At 37.4% G+C, this 25,789-nt stretch overlaps 3 protein-coding genes and 1 pseudogene across 6 annotated transcripts; 3 read left to right on the forward strand and 1 right to left on the reverse strand.

Annotated features, from left to right (window-relative positions):
* Window positions 1–9,726: 9,726 nt before the first annotated feature.
* LOC148570298 (uncharacterized) lies at window positions 9,727–14,921 on the forward strand. The gene is made up of 6 exons (XM_088506956.1): window positions 9,727–9,911; window positions 10,030–10,617; window positions 10,861–11,611; window positions 12,257–12,431; window positions 12,735–13,184; window positions 14,860–14,921. The coding sequence occupies exons 1-6, from the start codon at window positions 9,727–9,729 to the stop codon at window positions 14,919–14,921; spliced, it is 2,211 nt and encodes a 736-aa protein (XP_088363082.1).
* Window positions 14,922–14,999: 78 nt separating this feature from the next.
* LOC107630169 (senescence/dehydration-associated protein At4g35985, chloroplastic) lies at window positions 15,000–17,157 on the forward strand. 2 transcript variants are annotated; one of them, XM_088509077.1, is made up of 6 exons: window positions 15,077–15,470; window positions 15,648–15,721; window positions 15,937–16,055; window positions 16,321–16,487; window positions 16,581–16,665; window positions 16,808–17,157. In XM_088509077.1, exons 1-6 carry the CDS (start codon window positions 15,155–15,157, stop codon window positions 16,968–16,970), a joined length of 924 nt encoding a protein of 307 aa, XP_088365203.1. In that variant the 5' UTR covers window positions 15,077–15,154; the 3' UTR covers window positions 16,971–17,157. The 2 variants fall into 2 exon arrangements, with proteins under 2 accessions (XP_016188718.1, XP_088365203.1); XM_016333232.3 differs by having other exon boundaries at window positions 15,000–15,721.
* Window positions 17,158–18,290: 1,133 nt separating this feature from the next.
* LOC107630168 (initiator tRNA phosphoribosyl transferase family protein) lies at window positions 18,291–20,717 on the forward strand. 3 transcript variants are annotated; one of them, XM_016333231.3, is made up of 6 exons: window positions 18,291–18,660; window positions 18,740–19,529; window positions 19,617–19,717; window positions 19,802–19,910; window positions 20,059–20,118; window positions 20,195–20,717. In XM_016333231.3, the coding sequence occupies exons 1-6, from the start codon at window positions 18,370–18,372 to the stop codon at window positions 20,374–20,376; spliced, it is 1,533 nt and encodes a 510-aa protein (XP_016188717.2). In that variant the 5' UTR covers window positions 18,291–18,369; the 3' UTR covers window positions 20,377–20,717. The 3 variants fall into 3 exon arrangements, with proteins under 3 accessions (XP_016188717.2, XP_088366370.1, XP_088366371.1); XM_088510244.1 differs by having other exon boundaries at window positions 18,306–18,660; window positions 19,623–19,717; XM_088510245.1 differs by having other exon boundaries at window positions 18,349–18,660; window positions 18,735–19,529.
* A 691-nt stretch (window positions 20,718–21,408) lies between these two features.
* On the reverse strand, window positions 21,409–22,143 carry LOC107632866 (secreted RxLR effector protein 161 pseudogene; annotated as a pseudogene).
* Between the last annotated feature and the right edge of the window lie 3,646 nt (window positions 22,144–25,789).

Below are 25,789 nucleotides of genomic sequence, written 5' to 3' on the forward strand. Positions count from 1 at the left end.
TATTTTATTAGTTTGAGCTCTTAGAGATTAACTTATTAGGAATGATTAAATTGATTTTTATAAATACTTTAAGTTTAAGTAAGTTAATATTTATGTACAATTTTTATTATAATTAGATATTTTGTAAATTAAAATTAAAGTTTCGGTAATAGAAAAATAATAAAAAGTTATATCATTTAGTTTGAATCATTAAATATTGAGTTTAAACTATATTTTATAAAAATGTGATTAATATGCTTATTTTTTTAATTTAAATTAGAAATAATTTATTCAACTTAGCAATATGTTGATAAATAATGTTCTTAAATATTTTTAAGAGAATATATTTGGTTTTAAAATTATTCTACCCTTCAATTTTATTAAAATATCTATTCATATTTATTCATATCTATGTCATGTCTCTCAACAACTCTTTCATAGATCTGAAAAGGCTAAGGTCCATATGAAGAAGGCGGATATCGGGAAATGATTTTGCCCTATGATTTCTACTTCTACTCTATTGTTGCCTGTTGGAGCGTTCTCTCAGTTCTGAGCATGGCGGCGATGAATAGCTTCTCTCTCTGATCTGATGATGAAAGAGGTGAAGATCTTCTATCAGAATATGCAGTAGGGTTTATATTGATTGATATCAGGTATGTTTGGGGTTAGTGAGCACCGAGGGCAGTAGGCTTCACTTCACAGGTAATCTATTTAGATTTGTAGTTGCTTCTGATATTGCTAATTCTACCTATTGCTGTATTGTATTTTGGTGTTCTGAGTGAGGTTTTTTTTTTTTATGTGGAAGTGAACAATGGATTGGAATAACTATTGAGTGATGTTTCGTTTTTTATCTATAATTTTTTTTTGTCTAAAGTCTTTGATATTCAATAATCTTGCTTTTTCAAAATAGGTATATACTTTAGAATAAATAATATAGACATCCCATAATATATCCTAAATCCAATATCTTAAAATCTAAACCTAACCCTAATCCTAAACCCTAATTATTAAACCCTAAATTATAAATTCATAAACCCCAAACACTAAAAGATAATTTCATGAATACATTGGCTTTCTAAATAAATAAAAATTCTTTAAAATCAATCATTATAGCATATTAAATCAAATATATATTTTGATTGATTTTATAAATAGTAATAACACTTCATCAATTACTTATCAATAATTGATATAACTACTTATGAATATGAACAAAAGTCACATTAAGAAACACTTCCTGATATACTTATCAATAACTGATACAACTACAACACTTGATAAACCAACTAATAATATAAAAGAAATATTAATAATACTACTTTCACTAACAACACAGAACCCTCAAGGAATAAGCAACCTTTGGGATACAATTGTAGCAGACTTGAGACACATCTCATAGGGCCATGAACTATAGTAAATGGTATTCCTTTTGTGAGTAATCATATTGACTTTGGATATTGAGACCACTATTGAAAGAGATAAATTTGTCCTCTTTGAACTATTAATCCTTTCGTGAACTCTGATTAGATCTTCACCAATAATAAAACTGGGGTTGCAATGAATTTTTCTTTGCCTATTCTCCATAAACTTTATCCAAGGAATAATATTGAAGGTTTCAATGTCAACCTTAGATAAAATGATGTGCCTATTCTCCTTTGCCTATTCTCCATAAACTTTAAACTCCTTTTTTTTACCTTCAAATATAAATCCTAGAAAAAAATTATACCCAATAAAATCTAAAATTTATTATTTCAAACTGTGTTTGGTTTCACAGACTCCAATGTAGCATATTGCTTGTTATTTTAAATTTATATCACTGTCAACACAATATACAATGTCTCATTGAAAATCTTTTTTTTATAGCATAAGCAAATATTGAATGAGCATAGGTTTACCTATGCTGGAAGGGATGATTTAACCCAACCTTTAATATATTTTGATTCTCTTTTGTCAACAGTTTTTTGTATTTGAATAAATATAATATTCTAATAAGATATATTTGCAGTAATTTATTATATATATATATATTTACAATCTATATATTTGGTTGCATGACCATCCTCTAAAGGTTATTATTTAAATGGCAATTGAGAATAATGAAAGTTGATATACCATTGTAAAATTCCTATAATACCCTTACTCATCTTTTTCTCAAACCAAACTTAACCCTAACTTCCTATATCACCAACACACACCCACCCCCAAATCAGAGAAGAGAAGCAAAGAGAGAAAACAGAGATTGAACGAGTGAATGTCGATACCTTAAATAGCTTCTTCGTGAATGACTTAGTAAAGGATATAGGGTACACTGATGTGCGCGAGCTTTACTGGCTTCAACCTGGGATGGAGTTGGATGGTGGGTTGAGGTTGCTTAGACGTGACATGGATGTGGTGACTATGTACGAAGCAGCGATTGCTAATGGGAGGAGAATTGAGGTGTTCACTGAGCATCCAGTTAACCTCCCTGAGTTTGCAGAAGAAACCAATGAACCTGAACCGGAGCTTGAGAATTTAAATGTTACGAAAACCCAAGTCAAGCGCAGAACCAAAGTGTGTGTTAGGAGACCCCCAACCCCAAAGAAGAAGCACAAGAGAGTGGTGAAGATTAAGGATCAAACCGAAGGAATGCCTGGACCGGATACCCAAACAAAGGATGATGCGGTGGACAAAGATGTTCATCCTACCACAACAAAGACACAACAACCAAAAGTAGGCAGTGAGGAACCAACTCTCCCCACACACTCACCAAAGGTAACCTTTGAAGAGCCACCAAGGATCATTCAGACCCCAGATGCACCCACCGAACCCAATTTGCCTCCACATGAGCCATTAGACAAGACTTCTCCAGAGACTCAACAACCACGTGTGTCAGTTGGAAGTGAAGAAACAGGGCACCCAAATCCAGTTTCTGCGGAGTCAGTGGCACCCACAGTTGATAAAGGGCCTGCGGATTCTAATGAGGTTTTCACACAATATATTCCACAACCTTGCAACGAACCAGAGTCTCAGGAGCAGAGCTTTCAACCTGAGAATGAAACACCTTGCGAAGATTCTCAACCTAGCAGTTCACAGCCTGAACCGTCTACAAACCCAGATGTGGGTGGTGGTAGTTCAAAGAAGCGAAAGAGACAATCAACAGTCAGGCCTCCTCCATCAGGGCAAACCTTCATCCCTAACCAGGATCCAACCAAGCATCCTTCAATCTTTATACCTGTGGAGGGTGATGATATGGCTGAGTCAAGTGCAGGGATGCATTGTTACGAGTCTGAAGAGCTGGATTCTGTTGCAAGTGATGATGAAGACAGTCAGCAAGCAGCATTTCCTCAAGCTAATCCCGATGCTCCAGTGAGGGACGTAAGGCTGGAGGTTGGGATGAAATTTGAGAATCTAGAGCATTTCAAGAAGGCAGTTAGGAAGTTCAACATCAACCTAGGGCGCAGCATATTCTTTCCTAGAGTTGATTCAACTAGGTGCAAAGCCATATGTTATGAGGAGGATTGCCCATGGCAGATATATTGTGCAAAACGGCCATTTCCATTAAGCTTCCAGGTGAAGACCTTTGTCAACGAACATACCTGCAGCAGAGTTAGTAAGAACAAATCTGCGGATGGTAAATGGGTTGTAGAAGAGCTTGAGGACAAGATCCGTGACCATCCAGACATGAGTCAAAGGCAGGCACATGATTTTTTCAAGAAGGAGTTTGATGTGATTGTGAATGAGAGGAAGATATACCGTGCAATGGTGAAGGCGAAAGAACTAATAGAAGGATCGGAGATAGCTCAGTATGCACTTCTTCGGGATTATGCTAATGAAATAATAAGGACCAATCCTGGCTCAACCGTGAGGATTAGCACTGATTATGTCGAAGGGACCGGGTATAAATTCAAACGGATTTACATATGCTTGCAAGGTTGTAAGAAGGGCTTTACCAATGGCTGCAGGCCTTTTATCGGGTTAGATGGTACCTTTCTAAAGGGATACTACCCTGGGCAGTTGTTGACTGCGATCGGTCACGATGCCAATAACCATATATACCCTATAGCCTATGCTGTGGTGGAGTGCGAATGCAAGGATAGTTGGAAGTGGTTTCTCGAACTTCTCCAAGAAGACTTAGGGGACGCAGCAATCAATGGAATCAACTTTATGTCAGACATGCAGAAGGTAATGGTATCAATTCTTATTATTCCTGTATGTGTTAATAATTACTGGTTTACATTATTTGTTAAACTGCTACTGCTGTCATACCATGAATGGAATTTCATTGGGGATAACATTTTTGTTGCTTTACTTTTCCCCACTAGGGCCTCATCCCTGCTATGCGTGAAGTAAACCCAGGAGCTCATCATAGATATTGTGCTATGCACATATGGCAGAACTTCAGAAAACAGTGGGGTGATACAGAGTTGAAGATGGCAATGTGGAGGTGTGCCAAGGCCACAACCACCCAAGAATTCAAAGCTGTATTGGATCGGATCAGACGGGTTAATCCACATGCTTGGGAGTATCTGAACAGGATCCCTCCAAGTCAATGGAGTAGGTCTGGATTTAGCGAATACCCAAAGTCGGACAATTATACAAACAACAACTGTGAATCCTTCAATTCTAGGATCAAGAAGATGAGAGGGAAGCCTATTATAACTATGCTGGAAGAGATAAGGGTTTACATGATGAGCATAATTGCTAGAAATAAGAAGGCATTGGTGGGATATAACGGAGTCCTCGCTCCGGTGCAACAGAGTAGGCTGGAAAAAGAAAAAAGGGAGAGCAATAAGTGGCAGCCGTTTCCCACTGGTGATGATCCTGGAAATGTGTATGAAGTTCAGTGCTTGCCACATAAGGTTATGGTAGACATAGGAAAGAGGACTTGCAGTTGCAGATTCTGGCAACTGACTGGCTTGCCATGCAGGCATGCATGTGCTGCCCTTGCATACCAGAATAGGCGACCAGAGGAGCATGCACACAACTGGCTTTCCATGGGGGCATATAACAACACATACCAGTTCGTCATCCAACCTGTTCCAAGTCAATAATACTGGGAGCATGTTGATCTACCCCTTGTACTGCCACCAGTATACAAGAAGCAGATTGGGAGGCCAAAATCGAAGAGAGACAAAAAGAATGACGCCCCAAAGGCACCCACCCCAGATCCACATAGGGCCCCCAGAAAGTATGGCCCCATCACCTGCAAGTATTGCCTAAAGGTAAATATTTCCTCATATGTTACATGACTTATGAATTCATGCCCCATGTTTTGATTCATGCCATATGTTACTGCAGACTGGACATAACAGTCGTAGCTGTTCCAAGAAAAAAGAGGCAATGGCTGGGAGTGCTGGGGGACAAACTTCAAGTGAACAGCCAGCTGCTGAGGATGACGAAGAGGAGGCGGCAAGACTGGAGGAGATGTTCTGGGAGGAAACTCTTGAAGCTGTTGAAGCAGCTGAAGCAGTAGCAACTCAGCCCCCTGTAAGTCTATTGATTTATTTTGCTATCCCATTATACAAGTTATAATTTATATGTCATTATGTCACTCATACGTTTGTATCTGAACAGGAGACCACCCCAGTTAGGCCACCCATTGCAAAAAGGCCACCAAAGAAGAGGAAGAATGTGAGGAGACCGCCACCAACTACTCAGCAACCACGACTTCCTCCACTTATTGTCAGCCCAACAAGACCAACTACTACTAGTCCACCACCTCCAGCCTCTGATGTGCCACCCACCGTAACACCTCAAACTATGCAAGCTGCCTCCCAGGGAACTACATCAAGGTTCATGGAGTTCATGCCAACTCCCACAGTTCGAGTATCAACCTCAAGGAGGTGGCCACAGCCAGCCTTCCGTCCACCAGCCAAAAAGGGGTCAACAACTGCACACTTGAAGGAGGGGTCAAGCGGAAGCAGCAACTCCACTCCAATTCCGTGAAGCAATAGTTTTATAAGTTATGTTTTTTGTGTAATCCTAGTAGCAGTTTATCGCACAATTGTTGGACATGTCAGAGACTATGCCTTATTTTGTTTACGCTTTGATAACTCTTAGCAGTATCTTGCACATTTGTGTAAGCCAGTTACTACATACTTATCAGGATATTATGCATGTCTTTGATGTTATTTTGGACCAGAAAGTAAACAACAATTGCAATTAGTACCAGCTAATTTTTGCATCTTACATAACTTATAAGGCTACCTCTGACATTACTTGGAAAACAATTGTGTACAAATGACATATTTAGAATCGATCATGGGTAGATTTGTCATGATCTTACACTAACAACTAACAAGGATCAAACCCTCCTAAGAATCAGATACACAGTGCACACAGCATTACAAGCAACAGCCATTGATATCATCATAAGCCAAAACCTAATTTTGCTAAACTCAGCTTCGAAGCTCCCTAATCTGGTGAGCATCTTCACTTGAGCCTCAGCCTCATCAACATCTTCCTGCATCCTTCTTTCCGACAGTTCTCTCCTCAAACCCTCACCCTCCCATTGCCCTTCGATTTCGTCTACCCATGCAAAGAAGTTGCAGTCCGAGTTCTATCCATGGCAAAAAACTAAAATCAGATGCACATTCAACTCCCACAAAATAGGGTGTACAACGGGTTACCTTCCAATTGGGACAATGGACGAACCACCTCCCAGGATTCATCGCCGTCCCGGACTGTAACAGCGTCACCCCCAACCCACAGAAACATCTGCCATTGAACTTCCTGTCCTGCGCCCGTTTTGAAATTGAGCTTCCAGACACACGACCACTGCCATTCGAAGGTGGAGTAAAGAGTCTTCGCCTCGACATTGGTATAATTTCGAAGATTATTGTGAATCTAGGGCTCGTGCTTTGGATGAAATAATGTTTGAATTTGGGAAATTTGGGAATTGAGGGTACATTATAACGGTCAGACATGTAAGCAATCCACGTGAGTAGCTCCCAAGCCATGTCACGCCGTGAAGTGCCACGTATGGAGTGTTACTGACGGAGTCAACGCCGGAATATGGATTGGTTAGTTTTGTCCCACGAAACTCATGATTGATGGATACATTTGGTAGTTTCCGTCTCTTGTGGGTAGATTTGTCAGTGTTTTCAACTTCCATGGGTATAAATGGTAGTTTACTCAAATAAAAAAGATAGAGTACAATAACGAATAATGATGTTTAATAGTTCATAAAAAATTAAAGAGTAAAAATGATGTATCATAGAAGAAAAAAAGTATGACCGAATGGAAGAGTAGCTAGTAAAGAGATAAGATCTTTTTCTAGAATATATAACTTTTAAAGTGAATAAATTATGCGAAATACAAAAATAAGTAAAATAAAAAAGAAAAGAATGAAATTTTGTTTTTTTTTATAAATAAATTGAAGAAATATTTTTCGATCATATAATTAACAGTGGACATATAACTATTAGACAATAAATTGAAAAAAATATTAATAGAAATATTAGATTTGATATTAAAACAAACAAATAAAGAAATATAAACAAAAATAAAAATTTAAAATTTAAAATCAAAATATTTAAAATAAAGTGACAAATAGTATCAATAAAGTCCTCCATGATAGCAGATGTGGACATATTACCTATAAATTAACCCCTATTATTAGGATAGAAGACCTTAATTCGAACTAATTTGTCTACATTTTTTTTTATTGTGGAGGACTTCGTTGGTATTTTTTTTTTTCAAAAATTAATTTGTCAGAAGTATAAATCTTCAAAGTTTATTTGTCACTTTACTCAAATATTTAAGATTAAAAAAGAAATTAATTTTTTTTTGTAAATAATGACTTTTCATTAACGTGGCAATAACTTGAATCAAATAACATATATTTTCAGGACATGGTATAAAAATATATGTTATTTGATTCAAGTTATTGCCACGTTAATGAAAAGTCATTATTTACAAAAAAAAAAATTAATTTCTTTTTTAATCTTAAATATTTGAGTAAAGTGACAAATAAACTTTGAAGATTTATACTTCTGACAAATTAATTTTTGAAAAAATACTCAGAGAGAATGAGAGAAGGAGAGAGCGGGAGAGAGTGTTTGAGGGTGAAACATGGTGAAGAAGATGGCCATGCCATCGAAAGAGATAAGGGGGAGAGTGTGGGAGGGTTTGCATCAGGTGTGAAGGAGGGATCAAGTAAGGGCGACCTTAGTTCCAGGGTGACTTCCAAGATTTCATTCCGTGACAAGGTTATTGGTTCTACGGTAGCCACAGGGATAAATCGGGCTGAAGCTCTAGATGGGGATTCCATGGCAGTGGTCACTGGAAAACAAGGAGATCCTATGCCTCCAAGAGTTTGCTTCTCCAAAGAGGCTAGGAACATCCTTTCTGAACCATACAAGGAAGCAATTGTGATTAAGGTTCTTGGAAAAAACCTTAGTTACACGGCCATGTTTCACAAATTGAAAGGGGTATGGAGGATCACCGGTGGATATAAAATCTTGGATGTGGGTTTTGGGTACTTCCTAGTTAAATTTGATCGCATGGACGATCGAGAGAAGGTTTTACTAGGGGGGCCATGGATGATCTTCGGTCACTATATTGCGGTCAAGCCATGGACACCGGATTTTAAACCTTGTGAGGACACTTTCGGGGAGACTATGGTTTGGATTCGAATCTCTGGTTTGAGCATATGGTACTATCAGGATAAAGCCATGATGAGAATCACTTCTGCTGTGGGAAGACCAGTCAAGGTGGATCTGGCTACTAAGTTGGCGGAAAGGGGAAAATTTGCTCGGGCTTGCGTGCAAATTAATCTTGGTTTGCCGGTGGTCCGGAGTGTGATTGTCGATGAGTTTGAATATAAGGTGGAGTATGAATGCTTACACCTTATTTGTGACAAGTGCAATTGTTTCGGGCATCCAGCAACTGAATGCAGAATGACCCCAATAGATTCGAAAAGGGTGGATCGAAAGGAAACATCAGTGACCGAGACGGCGGCCCAGGTGGTGCAGCCACAGGAAGCCTCAAAAGAGAAAATTTTTGAATTTGGATGCAATCCCAAAGAGTCAGTGATAGTTGCAGAAATTGGGGAGGAATTAGATGATACGTTGCATGGGAAGGAAGTGGGGTCCCAACATTTGGAAAATGAGGCTGGCTGGACCAAAGTCAGCGGTAAAAGGAGAGGAAAATTGAGTCAATCAAATAAAGCCCAACAAACATCTAAAGATAAAATGCCGGTGCGCTTAAATCAGAAATTGGACCAGAACCGTGACTTTGGGCTACGTATGAGAGGAGCCGAATCAGGGGTGAAGACCGGGTCGGTTAGCGGATCTAAGGCACGCATGTCATCTTCCAAACAGCAAGGGGTGAAGGGCAAAGCTGTCTCCGTTGCGGTGCCGACTTTCACTGCCATTATCAAAAATGGACACAAGAGGTTGCGCCCTTCTTCTTTGCAGAATTTGCCGTCGACTCCGGACTGCCTTGGCGACACCAGCAAGCAGCAAATTGGCAAATTGGAAGGGTTGTCAATGGAGGGACACATACAAACCGGGCAACAACCGGACAAGGACAAGCAAGGCTCAGGGGGATATGATGGTGGATCTTCATCATCTCGTTAGGGACTTCAGCTGAGGTTGGTCCTTTTACAATACAAATTGTTTTATGGATTATTTAGATTTAAGCTTTCTATTTTGGAATATTAGAGGTGCCTCTAATAAATTGGCCCGGGTTCATAGTAAGGAGTTAGCGAATAAATTTCATCCTACTTTTTTCATTCTGTTTGAAACCCATATTGCTTTCGAGAGGATGAAATCTTTTTGGAGTAATCTAGGTTACCAGGGTGTTGGTATTGTTGAGGCTAATGGTCATAGTGGGGGTATCTGGGTTCTATGTTCTAATTCAAATATTTCTGTGAGAGTATTGGATGTAGTTGATCAATGTATCAGTTTTGAAATCACTATGGGCAATACATCTAGTTACTGCAGTGCGGTGTATGCTAATCCGCATATACATCAGCGTAAAGAACTGTGGGGTGACTTGACAAGGATTGCTAATATGATCCACGGACCTTGGATTGTGTTAGGGGACTTTAATGATGTTCTATTGCAGAGTGAAGTTAGAGGGGGGGCAATTTAGACTTGCCAGAGCAGAACAATTTGCGGAAACATTGGAGGATTGTGGGCTGTTTGATATGGGGGCTATTGGGAGAAGATTCACTTGGTATAGGAAGGTGAAAGGTGGGGTGCAGGTGGCCAAGAAGCTTGATAGAGCAGTCATCAACCAGGACTGGCGACTAATGTTTCCGGAGGCTTATACTGAGGTGCTGGCGCGCCTTCACTCTGATCATTGCCCATTATTCACTAGGTGTAAGATGGAAAAGAGGGCTACCAAGGGCCATCGTCCGTTCAGATTCCAGGCTGCGTGGATGACTCATCCTCTTTTTAGGAATGTTGTTGATACAGCTTGGACTAGAGGAGCTCCGGATGTAGTCAAATGTTTGTTGGAGGTTCAAAAAGATGCAACTAGCTTCAATAAAAAGGTTTTTGGCAATATTTTTGTTAAGAAAAGGGAGTTGGAGAGGCTTTTGAATGACGTTCAGATTACTCTGGAAAGTCGGGAGGATCAACAGCTTAGGATCAAAGAGCAAGTTTTGCATCAGGAACTGAATGATGTCCTTCTTCAAGAAGAGTTGTTGTGGTATCAAAAACCTAGAGAACAATGGGTGAGATGTGGAGACAGAAATACAAAATTTTTTCATCTACAGACAGTTATCAGGAGAAAGAGGAACAAAATTCATGGGTTATTTTTGGAGGATGGGTCTTGGGCCACGGAGACTACGACTCTAGAAATGGCGGCAAATTCTTTCTTTCAAAAGCTCTTTTCTACAAGGGAGGATATTGACCTGGACGCCATGGGGCCTTTTCCTTGCCCGTCTCTTAGTACTGAGGCTTGTCAAAAGTTAGTGGAACCGGTGACGTCTGAAGAGGTTAAAAGAGCTGTGATGACCATGAGTTCATTTAAAGCCCCAGGGCCAGATGGATTTCAAGCAATTTTCTACAAAGAGTTCTGGGACTCTCTTAGCAACGATGTGTGTGGACTGGTCAAGCGAGCCTTTGAGGGTGAGCCACTGAATGCGGCTATTTTCGATACTCTCATTGTTCTAATTCCTAAAGTGGAAGTTCCCTCTTCCTTACGGGAGTTTCGGCCTATTAGCTTATGTAATGTAATTTATAAAATTGTCACAAAGGTTCTAGTTAACAGGTTCAGACCTTTCCTGTCGGAGATCATTGGTCCTTTGCAAGGAGGGTTCATTCCAGGAAGAGGAACCACAGAGAATATTATCATTGCTCAAGAGATTATGCACTTCATGAGGAACACCAAGTCTCGAAAAGAGACCATGGCATTCAAGATTGATTTGGAAAAAGCTTATGACAGGGTAGACTGGCGTTTTCTGGAAGCTACTTTGATCCAGTTTGGGTTTCCAAAGGCTACCATTAATCTTATATTGAATTGTGTGACTTCCTCTTCGTTGGCAGTTTTGTGGAATGGGAACAGGCTCCAAAATTTCAATCCGAAGAGAGGGTTGAGGCAAGGAGATCCTATGTCTCCTTATCTTTTTGTACTCTGTATGGAAATGCTTGCCTGCTTTATCTCTCATAGAGTTTCCCAAGGTTTGTGGAACCCAGTTGCGGTTTCTAGGAATGGACCACGACTCTCTCATTTGATGTTTGCAGATGATCTTTTACTTTTCTGTAAGGCATCAAAAGCTCAAGTAATAGAGGTCATGCATTGTTTGGACTTGTTTTCTAGAGCGTCAGGTTTAAAGGTAAATCTTCATAAGTCAAAGGCTCAGTGTTCCAAGAGGGTGTCGGAGAGGAGAAAAGAGGTTCTCTCAGGGGTCTCTAACATCCGGTTCTGCAATGATTTGGGTAAATACCTGGGAATTAACATCGGTCATGCCAGAGCTTCCAGGAAGACGGCTCAGGAGATTATTGAAAAAATTTCGAGGAAGCTCTCCAGTTGGAAAGGACGCCTACTGAATAAGGCAGGGAGGCTTTGTCTTGTTAAATCGGTTATGGCCTCTATCCCAGTTTATGAAATGCAAATTTTTCTTCTCCCGAAGTATGCATGTAATAAAATTGATTCCTTGATGAGACAATTCTTGTGGAAAGGCCAAGAGACTGGAAAAGGGCTGCCTCTAGTCAGGTAGGAGGTCGCCATAACTCCTAAAAAGGCAGGAGGATTGGGTATTAGGGATACTTCCTGTGCTAACATGGCGCTTATGGGAAAGTTGGTATGGGATTGTCTAAATAATAGTGAGAAGTTATGGGTGCAGGTTCTGAAGCATAAATATCTCAGGAATCAATCTGGTATGAACGGAAACAGTAGAAATTCTTCATCAGCTACCTGGAAGAACATTGTTAGTGCCTATGAGCATCTCAAGGAAGGGCTTCATTGGAATATTGGGGATGTCCACAAATCAGTTTGGTATGATGAGTGGACTCCTTTTGGTAAGCTTTGCAACCTTGTCCCTTATGTACATATTTCTGAATCAGATTTCATGGTGGCTGACTTGTGGAAAGGGGTGTCTTGGGAGGTTGATAGTCTTACCACGCCTATTCCGCATGAGATTAAGCAGTTTATTTGTGGTATGAGATATCCTAGTTTGACTGAGTTGGAGCCACAGTGGGAGTGGTGGCCTGCAGCAACAAAAAAGTATAGTGCAAGGGAGGGTTACAAATGGTTATTAAAGAAAACATTAAATTGGAATGCCAACAGTAATTAGAACTGGTTGTGGAACACAAACATTCCAGAGAAGTTCAAATTTACTATGTGGCTTAGCTTACATGATGCTCTACCAACTGAGACCTTTCGATTCAAGCGGCATTTAGCTTTTTCAGATATGTGTAAGCGATGTAACAAGGCACAGGAGACTATGGAGCATTGCCTTAGAGACTGTGAACGATCAAAGGCAATCTGGTATATGTTGGATCCTAGTATCCTGGACTCGACGGCTGGTACTGCTCTTGAGGAGTGGTTTCGGAAGGCCTTGGCTAACAATGAGGCGTCCTTTGGTGCAGGGCTTTGGTGGGTATGGAGACATAGGTGCAATGACATATTCAACACTGACAACCCTTGGACAGACCATAAGGTTGTTGCCTTGGCCAGAATTACCGCCAAGAACTTACAGCTTTACAGGAATCGAAGCAATGCCTTTAGGTCTCTCCGAAATTGCCTGTGTTGGGAACCACCGGTAGGCAATGGTTTTAAAGTTAATTGTGATGCAAGCTTGTATATGGATTCAAATTTAGCGGGATTTGGGTGTATTATTAGAGATTCTAAGGGAGATTGGATCTCGGGCTGCTTTGGAAGCATTCCCCCTTGGTCTATAATCAGATGTGAATTATTTGCTGCTTGGAGGGGGCTGGTTTTAGCTTGGGATTGCGGTTTGAGGGATATTATATGTGAAACGGATTGCCTTGACATTCTGCCCATCATGCATGAGCTTACAAGTGGGTATTCATCTGAAGTAACAGATTTGGTTCTCAAGATTCAGGAACTTTTATCTCGTCCTTGGCTTGTTCACGTTGAATGGGTGTCCCGAGAAGCAAATAGAGCTGCGGATTGGATGGCTAAATATGGTGCCAAGAGTAACTCTAATCATGTTATTTGGTCTGAGCCTGGTGTTGATCTCCAACGAATCATCCGCTCGGATTTAAGATAGTTTTTGCTTTGTTTCTTTCCTTGTTTAGACACAAAAAAAAAACATATATTTAAATTAATTAAATTAATTAATTAATATAATAAATTAATTATAATTATTTACCTCAATAAAGTAAGTTAAAAAAATAAAAAAATATCTTATAAATATGTGATCTAAAAATTATAACCATTTTTAAAACTATTGATCAAAATAGATAAGATGAAAAAATTAATACAAATTAAAAAAATTAACTTATTTATTCTAATCAAATCAAATAATTAATATAATTAATTGATTATAGTTAATGTGGTCAATCAAAATATTAAATAATTTAATATTTATCTCAATCAAATAAAATAAATAATTAATTATAATACTTTTAAAAATTATTAATCAAAATACATAAGACAAAAGATTAATACAAAGTAGAAAAATTATTTATTTATTTCACCCAAATTAAATAATTAATGTAATTAGTTATAGTTAATATGGTCCAACAAAATATTAAATAATTTAACATTTATCTCAATCGAATTAAATAAATATGAATTAATGTATTTAAATAAATTAAATAAAATAAATAAAAATTTTATCTTTAAAAAGATGTTACATTAGCTATGTTATTAATTGATAAAATTTAATTTTAATAATATATAATAAATAAATAGATAGATAATAAACAATAGATTTAATTACTAACGAAAAGTACTTATTTAGTCCATCTTTATTCATTATTAATGCTCAAATTTATAATAAAGTCTTTGGTTTCACAATGAGGGGCGAGGCCAAGCTGTAATGCTATATACACATTTTTCAATAAGCTCTCTCCGTTTTTTCATATACCAAATTTCGAGTTAAATCTCAATTTGACTCCTGAAATTTGGCCATATACTCAGAATGATCCCCACAATTTTGTTGGTCTCAATTAGAATCCCTAAATTTGTAATTGTGGCTCCAACTTGCTCCTGCGATCATCTCCATTACCGAAATGCTGATTTAGCGCAATTGCATAACATGGTTGACACTACTTAAACGACGGCGCATTGGTTTCACGCCCAAACTCTTTGGAGACCATATAGTGTAAGGGTTTTCTTGATGTTTTGCAACTTATGATCGTCGTAGTGGAAAGAAAGGAAGTTTTAACCCACAAAAAACGTGGTTTTCAAAGGGTTTGGGGGACGAAACTAATACGGCGTCATTTAAATTGTGTCCACCGTGTCATGCAATTATGTCAGATCAGTATTCTGGTGACAGAGATGATCGTAGGGACAAGTTGGAGTCACAACTACAAATTTGAGAATTCTAATTGAGGCCAACAAAATTGTGGGGGTCATTCTGAACATCAGACTAAATTTCAGAGACCAAATTGAGATTTACCTCACCAAATTCCACCGAAAGCAACGAATAAAAGAAAAAGTATCCACATTCGACAGCAAACAAAAGCTTTCCCCTTTAACTTCTCTTTCAACATTCCGTGCGGTCCCAGAGTGAGGTCAAAGAGGAAGCAACTTAACACTAAGCAAAGCTGAGATGGGGTGCTGCTTCCATGGCTCCACAACCATTCCACCCATGGAAACCTCCACAGCTTCAGTTGCTGGACAATACTCGTCGAATCTCAGACAAGAAGTTCTGTTGCAAATAGCAGAATGCAAAGTTCATCTTATGGATGAAGGACAAGCCCTTGAATTGGCTCAAGGCCACTTCATGATCACCAAAACCTTTGATGAGAATGTGTCTCTTGCTACAATCATAAAGGTAGATGATCTTCAATGGCCCTTGACGAAAGATGAGCCAGTGGTGAAGCTTGATGCTCTCCATTACCTGTTCTCATTGCCTGTGAAAGATGGTGAGCCTCTTAGCTATGGTGTTACTTTTTCACAAAACAGCTTTGCAAGTATGACTTTGTTGGATTCTTTTCTAAAGGAGCATTGTTGCTTTTCTGGCTTGAAACTGAGTAAGAACAACAATGATCTTGATTGGAGGGAATTTGCTCCTAGGGTTGATGATTACAACCATTTTCTAGCCAAGGCAATTGCTGGTGGGACAGGTCAGATTGTGAAGGGTATCTTCATATGCAGCAATGCTTACACAAACAAGGTTTAGTATTTTTGTTTTCATGTCCAATTAGTGGAGCAATTTAATGCTTTCTTTCTTGTTTTATGAACCATGAACTTTGTAACTTACTGAAGCTAGAAAATGCATGAAATACGTATAAAGTTTAGGGGTTACAGTTTAGGGTTTATGGTAAGAAAGAAGCAATTTAAAAAGCATATCACTAATTAGGTAAATTTGTCTTGTTGAGGAAAAATCAGGTCCAAAAAGGAGGTGAGACAATCCTGAACAGTCATGCAGATGAGAGAAATGGTGTTGTTGCCAGAGAAAAAACAGCTGCTGCCTCAAAGAAGAGCAAGATAAATAAAAATCTCAAACGGTATTAAAAAAAAGAAGAATGCTATGGAGTCATCAAAATTTATTATTCTTGGCCATTAATGCAATGTTTAAAAATTTGGGATAAAGTATGTTGTTGGATTATTAGACTAAAGAAATTGAGTTAATGACTAAGTGATGACCAAAAAGAATAAATTCTGATGGTCCCTAGCATTTCTCTAAATAAAAATAGCATGTGAAATGGTTATATCATGTTATGTCTTGCTACTATTAGTTATCTCTTGCATTGTGTTGGTTTTGCAATCTAGTGTGAGGAAACTATCAAAGATGACAGAAAAGTTGAGCAAATCCTTGCTGAATGGAGTTGGCATAGTTAGCGGAAGTGTGATTACCCCTGTTCTTAAATCCAAAACAGGAAAGAAATTCCTAAAGATGCTTCCTGGAGAGGTGTTGTTGGCTTCTCTTGATGCACTCAGTAAGGTTCTTACAAGAATATGATATATCATACTTGTCCAAGCATCACCATCACCTTTGACTTCTCTGTTTCTGTTGTAATCAAATGTTGTAGACAAGGTTCTTGATGCAGCTGAAGCGGCCGAAAAACAAACCTTTTCTGCTACCTCCAAAGCTGCATCTGGAATGGTTTCTAAGAGGTAAAGGCAATTCAGTATAGTTATTGCATTGCATTGCATATTTATGTTACATTATGATGTGCTTTGATAATTCGTTTATCAATATCTTCATCTAGTATCAGTGACAAGTATGAGAGTAACTTGATGATCCATGAGAATACAGGTTTGGGGAAGATGCAGGGGAAGCTACTGAGCATGTGCTTGCAACGGCGGGGCATGCTGCTAACGCTGCTTGGAATGTGTTTAAGATAAGGAAGGCCATTAATCCAGCATCTTCAGCAACCACTGGAGTATTGAAAAATGTTGCCAAGAATACAAAGTTTTAAATGTTTAAAATCCCACTCCCACACCCTGCCAAGCAGCCACTCAAGTAATGGATGTAACTGCTGTATTTTTCATTTATGACTTTCTTAAATCTTAAGGAGTTTGCCGGATTTGTCAATATTTATCTTTAGATATCACTAACAGAAGCTACCTTTGAATATCAAATCACAAGTGGTTCACTTGGCTCAATTTGGGTAAATAACTTAAATAAGTTCTTTTGAAAAAAGAGTTTAAAACATAAAGACTTTTATTAAAAGCAGTTATTTTGTATTTGGATTTTTAGTTATAAAAGTATTTATTTTAAAGTTGTAGCGTTTGGATAAATAACTCAAAAAATAATTTTTTTTACAGAAGAGAATGAATATTAAAATAACTATGATAACAAATACTTTTCAATATTAAATTTTGATTTTACATAATCTAATCACTAATATTGTGTATGATATGGTAGGTGAAAATAAAAAATAAATATAAAATGTGTGTCAATGTATATTTTGTTGCTATTTTATATTTTTTTTACTCCTATTAGAACTCTCTTCTCTTTTATTGAAGTCAAGAACTTGCTATAATTAACTATAAAAATAATAGTAAGCTATAAAATCACATATGAAAAAAATAAAATTAAAATTGAAATTTCATACTACAGTTAAATACAACTTTAGTAATAAAAAATAGAATGATAAAATGATAAAAAAAAAATACTTAAAAGGAATATATGTAGTAGGTTGTTCAAATGCAATATTGTCTGAAAATGGTGGTGCAAGATCAATACTTCCATCATCAGATGAATCATTACGTGAAAATGGTGAGGTTTGGAACATTGCGTGAGAATGATGGTAGAATTATGATGGAGAGCCAGTGGTTCTAGCAGACCTTGCGTGAAAATGGTAGTGAATGGTCAGTATTTTTCACAAAGTGAAGAAGGAAAGCATATTTTTTTTGTTTTGAAATTAAATTTTTTTAAGTAAGTGGTAGAATGACTTATCGAGAAGTGGAAAAGTCATATATTTCTTTAAAAAACTGCAAATTAACTTTTCGAGAAGTTAAAATTTTTTACTAAAATGGTGCCAAACACACATATTATGACTTTTCATAATCCAAAAGTAAAAAAAAAAAAAACTTCTGCTACTTTCCAAACGAGCTCTTAAGGAATTTCTCGGATTGGTCAATATGTAATATGTTTTTATTTAAAATATTATGTTTACTGATGCAATGTTTTAAACTATATTTTCATTGAGTCACCCGAAAAAAACTATATTTTCATTATTGTAAATATATTTTAAATATGAATTATAATTTAGTCGAGTAGCTCTTAGTATTGAAACCCTATGCTTTTAAGTTTAGATCAGGTATTTAAGTGTGGAGATACGACATCCGAGTGATAAAGAACAGAGAGAGAAGATGGAAGAAGAAAGCGGAAAGCTAAGTATATACAAAGCAGCGAGAAGCATAAAGCGGAGAGAGAACAACCTATACAACGCATTGAGATCGATATACGATGATTCAATATTTGTGGGTGAGATCTCTGAGCTGTGGCCTCAGCTGCCTCTTGTTGCAAACCTCCGTTGCGGGCTTTGGTACCATCCTCGCTTCCATGCCACCTGTTACTTCAAGTCCACCGACGGCCATTCCAACAATTGTTCCTTCAATATCTCTCGCCTCAATCTCCATCTCGCTCTTCTCGCTGCCTCGGTATGACCTCATTTATTTTAGGGATTCAATCTCTTTTCTTTTTGTTTTAATTTAATTTGATTATTATTGGTTAGGACAGAAGGGAGGGTGCATGATTGTTGATTCTACTCGCAGAGGGAAGCGCTTCCCTGACAGCATGTCCAGAACTATACCCATCTGGACATGTATTTTAAATCGCGCCATTATGGATTTCAAGAACCAATTAAACGATGAGTCTTCTTCTGAGTGGGATTGCTCTTTGCATCTCCCTCTCTGGGTTCCCGAAACAGAAAAGGCTTCCATCGAGAAGCGTTTAGATGAATGGACACAACAACTGAAAGCCAGTGGTGCTGATATTGCTTCCATTGCCGCAGGCTTGAGGAAACCCCTCCGCCCTCTCTGGATTTCTCAAAAGAGTGTTATCTGGTTAAATGAAGTACCTGACCATGATTCTTGGGATTTCACACCCATTATACTTGTCTCTGCGTCTGCATCTTCGTCGGGTGTAAACCAACACAGGACTACCTCTGAGTTTAGCTGGAATTACATACCTGGTGCAGGAGATGATGAAGAAAGCTGGGCTAGGGGTTTAACTCCTATTCTCTTTTGGAATCATGTTTATGATATTATAAACTCAGGTCCTCATGTATGTAATCACAAAGTTGCGGATATAGTTGAAAAGAATAGGGTAAACCGAGCTTATAAGGGAGAAAATGCGCCACAAATCTCAGTTAAATCTTCCAACTCACCTTGTCTTTCCCATCAAGAACCATTGTCTACCACTACTGCCGATATTTCAAACATTCAAATTAACACCGACTCTTCTCATCACGATTTGAGAATATCTTGGTTAGGATCAACTAATATGGCACTTGGAACATCTCAAATTGGTATTGATGCCCTTTCATAGCACCGTTGATATGCTTATTCTCAAAATGTTTGTTTTCTGTGGCCGATCATTATTATGTTTGGTGCAGCTGCAGATTCCGCTGACATTGATTGCATACTGAATTGTGATCGCGAGTCCATCTCTGTCTCTCTTCCCAGTGCGGAAGCATACTTGCATCTCCCAACTCTAGTGAGTATATATGAAGTGGAGTCAAACCTTGATTTTATCTAATTGATTTTTATACTCATTTAATTTTATATCTTTTGATACCAGAGTTCAAAGTTTGATCGTTTTTCCTTGTTCAACAATCTACATTCGGCGGTGAACTTTGCACAGTTGAATCTCAGCCAGGGAAAAAGACTTCTTGTTTGTTGTGATAACGGTAAAGCCTCTCGACTCGAGTATCCTCTTTCTATTTATGTGAAAACCTAATAACATCATAAAGATGTTCCGTTAATTATGTGTCCTGATTTAATAGCAAATCATTTCACATGACCTGCCTAATGCACTAACCTTGCTTGATTTTTCAGGGGAAGACATTAGTGTATGCGTTTGTCTAGCCATTTTGATGTCCTTATTTGATGAAAAAGGTAATCTCATTAGTTAACGATTTACAAACAAATTTGCTTATGAATTCATACCATACTCGTTGACATTTTTGTTTAGGTACTTATGATGATGGGAAATCATTTAGTGTGACACGCGTCACTAAATGGGATATGCGGCGTAGGCTCGTATATGTATGTAAGTTTGCAACAAATGCTCGACCATCTAGAGGAAATTTGAGACAAGTTTTTAACTTTCTTATTGGTGGAAATGGCGTACAACAATCCCCCATAGACGAGTGATTCCCCTTCCCCTTCCCCCCCCCCCCCCACCCAAAAAAAAATCTAATATTATTATTTATTATGGCCCTAATTGGTTTTGCATTGCGCCTGAGCCACTTGTACCAAATGTATCGTAGATTGTACCAAAATTTTGACACTGAATAACCTATTTATGGCTTCGTTAGTATCCGTATAAGGTAATTGTCAAATAAAAAAAACGTCATACTCACAGGACAACGGTACCTCCTCAAGACCTGAAGGACCATTTTAGGCGCCGTGTCCTAGAACCTAGACCGCATTTGTTTATAAATATAAAATTGTATTTGGCAGATAAGATATAAACAAAGATATTGTATTAAAAAGATATTGTGTATGTTTGGATTACAGTTTGCAAACGGAAATTTGTATAAAATTGATTTTGTAAAATTAATTTTGATGAAAAGTGAGTTGGTATTAACGTGATTTATGTTTGGTAATTTTTATTTAAAATAGATTATTATAAATTAAATATTGTTTGGATTACATTATTTAAAATCACTTTTAGACGGAAAATTACAGAAAAAGACATGAATTTAAATAATTATTTTATGTCATCTTATAATTTTATTTTAAATATTTAAATAAATTTTAATATTTTTTTAGTACTGTCAGTATATTTTAGTACTCTAATAAAATTAATAGAATCATAATACAAAGTAAAAAAAAAATATTCCACAAAAAAATAACAATAAGAGTAAAAAAACTCATAAAAAATCAGAAATTTTATAAAAAATAATAATATATATAAATGAGTATTAGAAAAAAATATTATAAAAAAAAATAATAAACATATAAATATGAAAGTGTGAGAAATAAAGTCTTTCCAAAATAGAGAACAATGAAGAAAGAAGAAGAAAATGAATGTTAACTATTTCTCTCTCTCTTCTACAGTAAATTCAAGAGTCTTATTTATACATGAACTCTAGAAGCTACTAACTCTAGTTTCAAAAGTAACTAATGTGGTTAATCATTTTTCCTTTATATATGCTATTATCCCCCCCCCCCCCCACAAACTCATGGTGGTTTGAATGCCAACCTGAGTTTGCTTTTAAACTTGTTAAAGCTGGCTAATGACAGAGGCTTTGTTAAAACATCTGCCACTTGTTCAGTTGATGGAATATGTGTGACAGCAATAGAGCCTTTGATCACCTTGTCCAGAATAAAGTAGAGATCTAACTCAAAGTGTTTAGTCCGATTATGTAGGATTGGATTATATGCAAGCAACACAGCTGAAATATTGTCACAAAATACAGTGGGGGAAGCTGGGCAAGGCTGATGCAATTCAGCCAGAAGATTTTGAATCCAAATGAGTTCCATGAACACTGCTGCCAGGGCTCTATATTCAGCCTCAGTTGAGCTTCGACTGACCGTGGGTTGTTTGCTGCTTTTCCAAGACACCAGATTTGAACTATAGTACACACAAAATCCAGTTGTAGATTTTCTATCATCAAGATCACTTGCCCAATCTGAGTCAGAAAAAGCAGAAAAACGTAAATCAGTGCATCTATGAAATTGCAATTTGAGCTCAGCAGTACCTGCCAAGTATCTCAGGACTCGTTTAACTGCAACCCAATGTTCTTGGCAGGGGTTGGACATAAATTGACTCAATTTGTTCACTGAAAAACTGATATCAGGTCGTGTAATTGTTGCATACTGCAACCCGCCCACTATGGAGCGATATAAAGTTGGATTTTCAAAAGGAGTTCCAGCATTGGCAATCAATCTAAGAGAGCTTATCATTGGAGTCATACTTGGTTTGGATTCATTCATGCCAGCACGTGTTAGAAGGTTATGTATATATTTAGTTTGGTTCAAAGAAATTAAGGAAGAGGAATGTGTTATAACTTCTATACCTAAGAAAAAGTTGAGCTCACCTAAATCTTTCAATAAAAAGGTAGAATGAAGTTTGCTAAGAACAATTTTTATTTCAGATTCGTTATCTCCAGTGACAAGCATATCATCAACATAAATAAGAACATAAATAGTAGAATTAGAAGTATATCTAATAAATAGGGAAGGATCAGATTTTGTTACTGTAAAACCAAAAGATTGAAGGGTGGAAGTAATTGTTAAGTACCAAGCCCTTGGGGCTTGTTTAAGGCCATAGATGGCTTTATTTAATTTGCATACAAGTTTAGGATTAGAGTGACAGAAACCTGGAGGTTGGGACATAAACACAGTTTCATGAAGAGTTCCATTTAGAAATGCATTGTGAAAATCATATTGTTGAATTTTCCAACCTTTTGATAAAGCAATGGTTTAAATCATCCTAATTGTAACTGGTTTTATAACAGGTGAAAAAATTTGATCAAAATCAATTCCAGCAGTTTGAAGAAAACCCTTTGCAACCAACCTAGCTTTATGTCTTATGATCTCACCTTTTGCATTCTTTTTAACAGCAAATATCCACTTACAACCAACTACTTTTTCATTTTCAGGTAATTCAACTAAGGACCATGTATCATGATATAATAGTGCTTTATATTCTGTGAGCATAGCATCTCTCCATAAGAGATTGTGGAGAGCACTTTGAATACTTTTAGGCAATAAATCAAAATTAGAAGAGACTGAGAATTTTGCTACCTGAAGAGCTTTTGGAGTTCTATTACCTGTCTTGGACCTTGTCTGCATTGGATGGATATTTTCTGAAAGAGTGGTTGTAGATGGGGGGTTTGAGGAAAAAGGCAAATCAATGTGAGTAGAAGTAATCGATGTGAGATCTTGGGTAGAAGTTGCTGTCCCATTAGCCTGTGAAGCTGTCTGCATTGGATGTATTTGTTCATGTTCCTCACTATGATGTGTATCACCAGAATTGATGTTGGGCATTGAAGATGAAGGATCAACAGAAGAGGGATGAATGGATGCAATCTGAGGTAAAAAATCTAAAGCAGTAGCATTGCTAGTGCAAGTTTCATTAATAGTAGTAGAAAAAAAAAGAGTGAGATGAAAATTGATGTTCATGAAACACTACATCCCTAGAGACAATTATTTTTCCACTTTTAGTGAGACACCTATATCCTTTTTTATTCAAAGCATAACCTAAAAATAAACAGGGTTCTGATCTGTATTCCAATTTATGAGCAGTGTATGGTCTCGTGTGAGGAAAACATAAACATCCAAAGATTTTCAAGAAAGTATAATCAGGTTTATGATGATATAATAGTTCAAAAGGTGATTTATAACCTGTAACAGATGAAGGCATGCGATTTATCAAATATACTGAGGTTGCAAAAGCCTCATTCCATAGAGTTAAAGGAAGTGTAGCAGTAGATAATAAAGCTAAAGCAGTTTCGACTATATGCCTATTTTTTCTTTCTGCTAATCCATTCTGTTGAGGGGTATGGGGACAAGTGAGTCTATGAATAATTCCTTCTTGTTGTAAAAATTCAATAAATGTGTGAGATAGATATTCTCTAGCATTATCAGTTTGAAGTGCTTTAATAGAGTATCCTAACTGTTTTTCCATCTGGGTTTTGTACAATTTAAAAACACTAAAGACTTGTGACTTGTTTGTTAAAAAATATATTGTAGTGTGTCTTGAATACACATCAATGAATGAAGCATAATATCTAACACCTGTATGAGCAGTGATTGGGGATGGCCCCCAAATATCAGAAACAATCAATGATAAAGGGCAATCATAAGTAGTATTAGATGGAGAGTAAGGTAACCGATGAGATTTTGCTAAGCAGCAATGTTCACATACACTAGAATCAGAAGCATTTTTATTATTCAGAGGTAACGAACAATTTGTTACAATAGACTTTACAATTGGTAAGGCTGGATGACCAAATCTTTTGTGGTAAACATCCAATGTCAAGGTTTGAGCAACAAAAATTTGAGTATTAAATTGTCTAAAGTCTGATTTAGGAAGAGTCACTTTTTCAAAACGATACATTCCATTAATTGTTGTGCCTTGGAGAAGCACTTCTTTGGTAGCCTGAGATTTCACAAAACAAACATCAGGCCAAAACGAAAAATACACATTGTTATCTCTAGCAAATTTGGATACACTAACAAGGTTATGTGCAATTGAGGGAACATGCAGTAAATCATACAAATAATATCTTTTATCTGTTGGTTTATGATGCAAATATGAATTACCAATATGCTGAATTTTAATACCTGAACCATTACCAATATAAACTTGATCTTGTCCATGATATTCTTGTGCTTGTTGTAGGTTTGACGGATCAGGAGTACAGTGATGAGAAGCGCCAGAATCAGCATACCAAGATGGATCCGCAATTGTAGCAGGTGTAGCAAGCATTGCTTTGGGATTATGGAATGAGGGAGGTGGAGGGAGTGCATTGTGCATCGAAGAGGTGGGTGAGTTTTGTTGTGCATGTTGAAATTGTTGATCAAATCTAAAATAACAGTAACTAGCAATATGCCCAAACTTGCCACAAATTTGACATTGTGGCCGATTTGAGTTCCAAGAACCTCTTCCTCCACGATTTGTTCTTCCTCCACGCCCTCTTCGACCATAAGTGCCTCTATTAGGTGTAGGCGGTGTGTTTCTTGCATAGGCAGAATCAAAATTAGTCTGAGTAGAAGGTTGTGATTGAGTAAAATTGACCTGTACCATTGAGGGTTCTGGTTTCTTAAACCTCTCCACAATGTCTTCTTGAGCCATCAAGAGAGCTTCAAGGTCTGGAATGGAATAGGGTGGATCTTTGGCAGTGACATATGTCAAGAATGACTGATAATCTTCATTTAATCCATCTAAAATGACATTAGTGTATTCTGCATCAGTTAGAGGAGCTCCAACAGTGGCGAGTGCATCCACCACTTTTTTTATTTGAAGAAGATAATCAGATGCTGGACCAGTCTTCTTGATCGATTTCAATTGCAGTTGAAGTTGCCTAATACGAGCTTTTGTTTGTGACGCAAAGTGGGTGTGAAGTCGGCTCCAAATGTCATGTGCAAAAATACAACCAAGAACTCGATGTTTGAACGAGGGATCCAGGGATGAGTAAAGCCAGGAAGAGACATTGTAGTCATCAAGCCTCCATTCTTTATATGTCTTTGTTTCATTTTGTGCCTTTTCATCAGCAGCTGATGCGTATCTTGTTGGAATCTTCTGTTGGTCCAGATGATCTTGAAGTTCTTGACCTGAAATTGTAAGAATAGCTGAATGGCGCCAGGTGAGAAAATTATCATCGTTGAGTTTTTCTGGTAAAGGAACAGAAAGGGGCTTTAGAATTGACGCAGACGGTGATGCTTGAGTAGCAGCAGCAGCAGCAGATGATGGATTATTGTTGATAATTTCTGGCTCCATGGATCTTGGGCACTATCTGATACCATGAATGTTAACTATTCATCTCTCTCTTCTACAGTAAATTGAAGAGTCTTATTTATACATGAACTCTAGAAGCTACTAACTCTAGTTTCA

The sequence above is a fragment of the Arachis ipaensis genome, chromosome B3 (genome assembly GCF_059453495.1).
Source record: "Arachis ipaensis isolate K30076 ecotype BB chromosome B3, ASM5945349v1, whole genome shotgun sequence".
Lineage (NCBI taxonomy): Eukaryota > Viridiplantae > Streptophyta > Magnoliopsida > Fabales > Fabaceae > Arachis > Arachis ipaensis.

Coding starts and splice junctions, on each gene's coding strand:
- LOC148570298 (XM_088506956.1), top strand. CDS start 9,727: ATGAAATCTTTTTGGAGTAATCTAGGTTACCAGGGTGTTGGTATTGTT. Junction 9,912..10,029: donor TCTAGTTACTGCAGTGCGGT/GTATGCTAATCC, acceptor GTTCTATTGCAG/AGTGAAGTTAGAGGGGGGGC. Junction 10,618..10,860: donor CTTCAAGAAGAGTTGTTGTG/GTATCAAAAACC, acceptor CCCGTCTCTTAG/TACTGAGGCTTGTCAAAAGT.
- LOC107630169 (XM_016333232.3), top strand. CDS start 15,155: ATGGGGTGCTGCTTCCATGGCTCCACAACCATTCCACCCATGGAAACC. Junction 15,722..15,936: donor GCAATGCTTACACAAACAAG/GTTTAGTATTTT, acceptor AGGAAAAATCAG/GTCCAAAAAGGAGGTGAGAC. Junction 16,056..16,320: donor ATAAATAAAAATCTCAAACG/GTATTAAAAAAA, acceptor TTTGCAATCTAG/TGTGAGGAAACTATCAAAGA.
- LOC107630168 (XM_016333231.3), top strand. CDS start 18,370: ATGGAAGAAGAAAGCGGAAAGCTAAGTATATACAAAGCAGCGAGAAGC. Junction 19,911..20,058: donor TCTTGTTTGTTGTGATAACG/GTAAAGCCTCTC, acceptor TTGATTTTTCAG/GGGAAGACATTAGTGTATGC. Junction 20,119..20,194: donor GTCCTTATTTGATGAAAAAG/GTAATCTCATTA, acceptor ATTTTTGTTTAG/GTACTTATGATGATGGGAAA.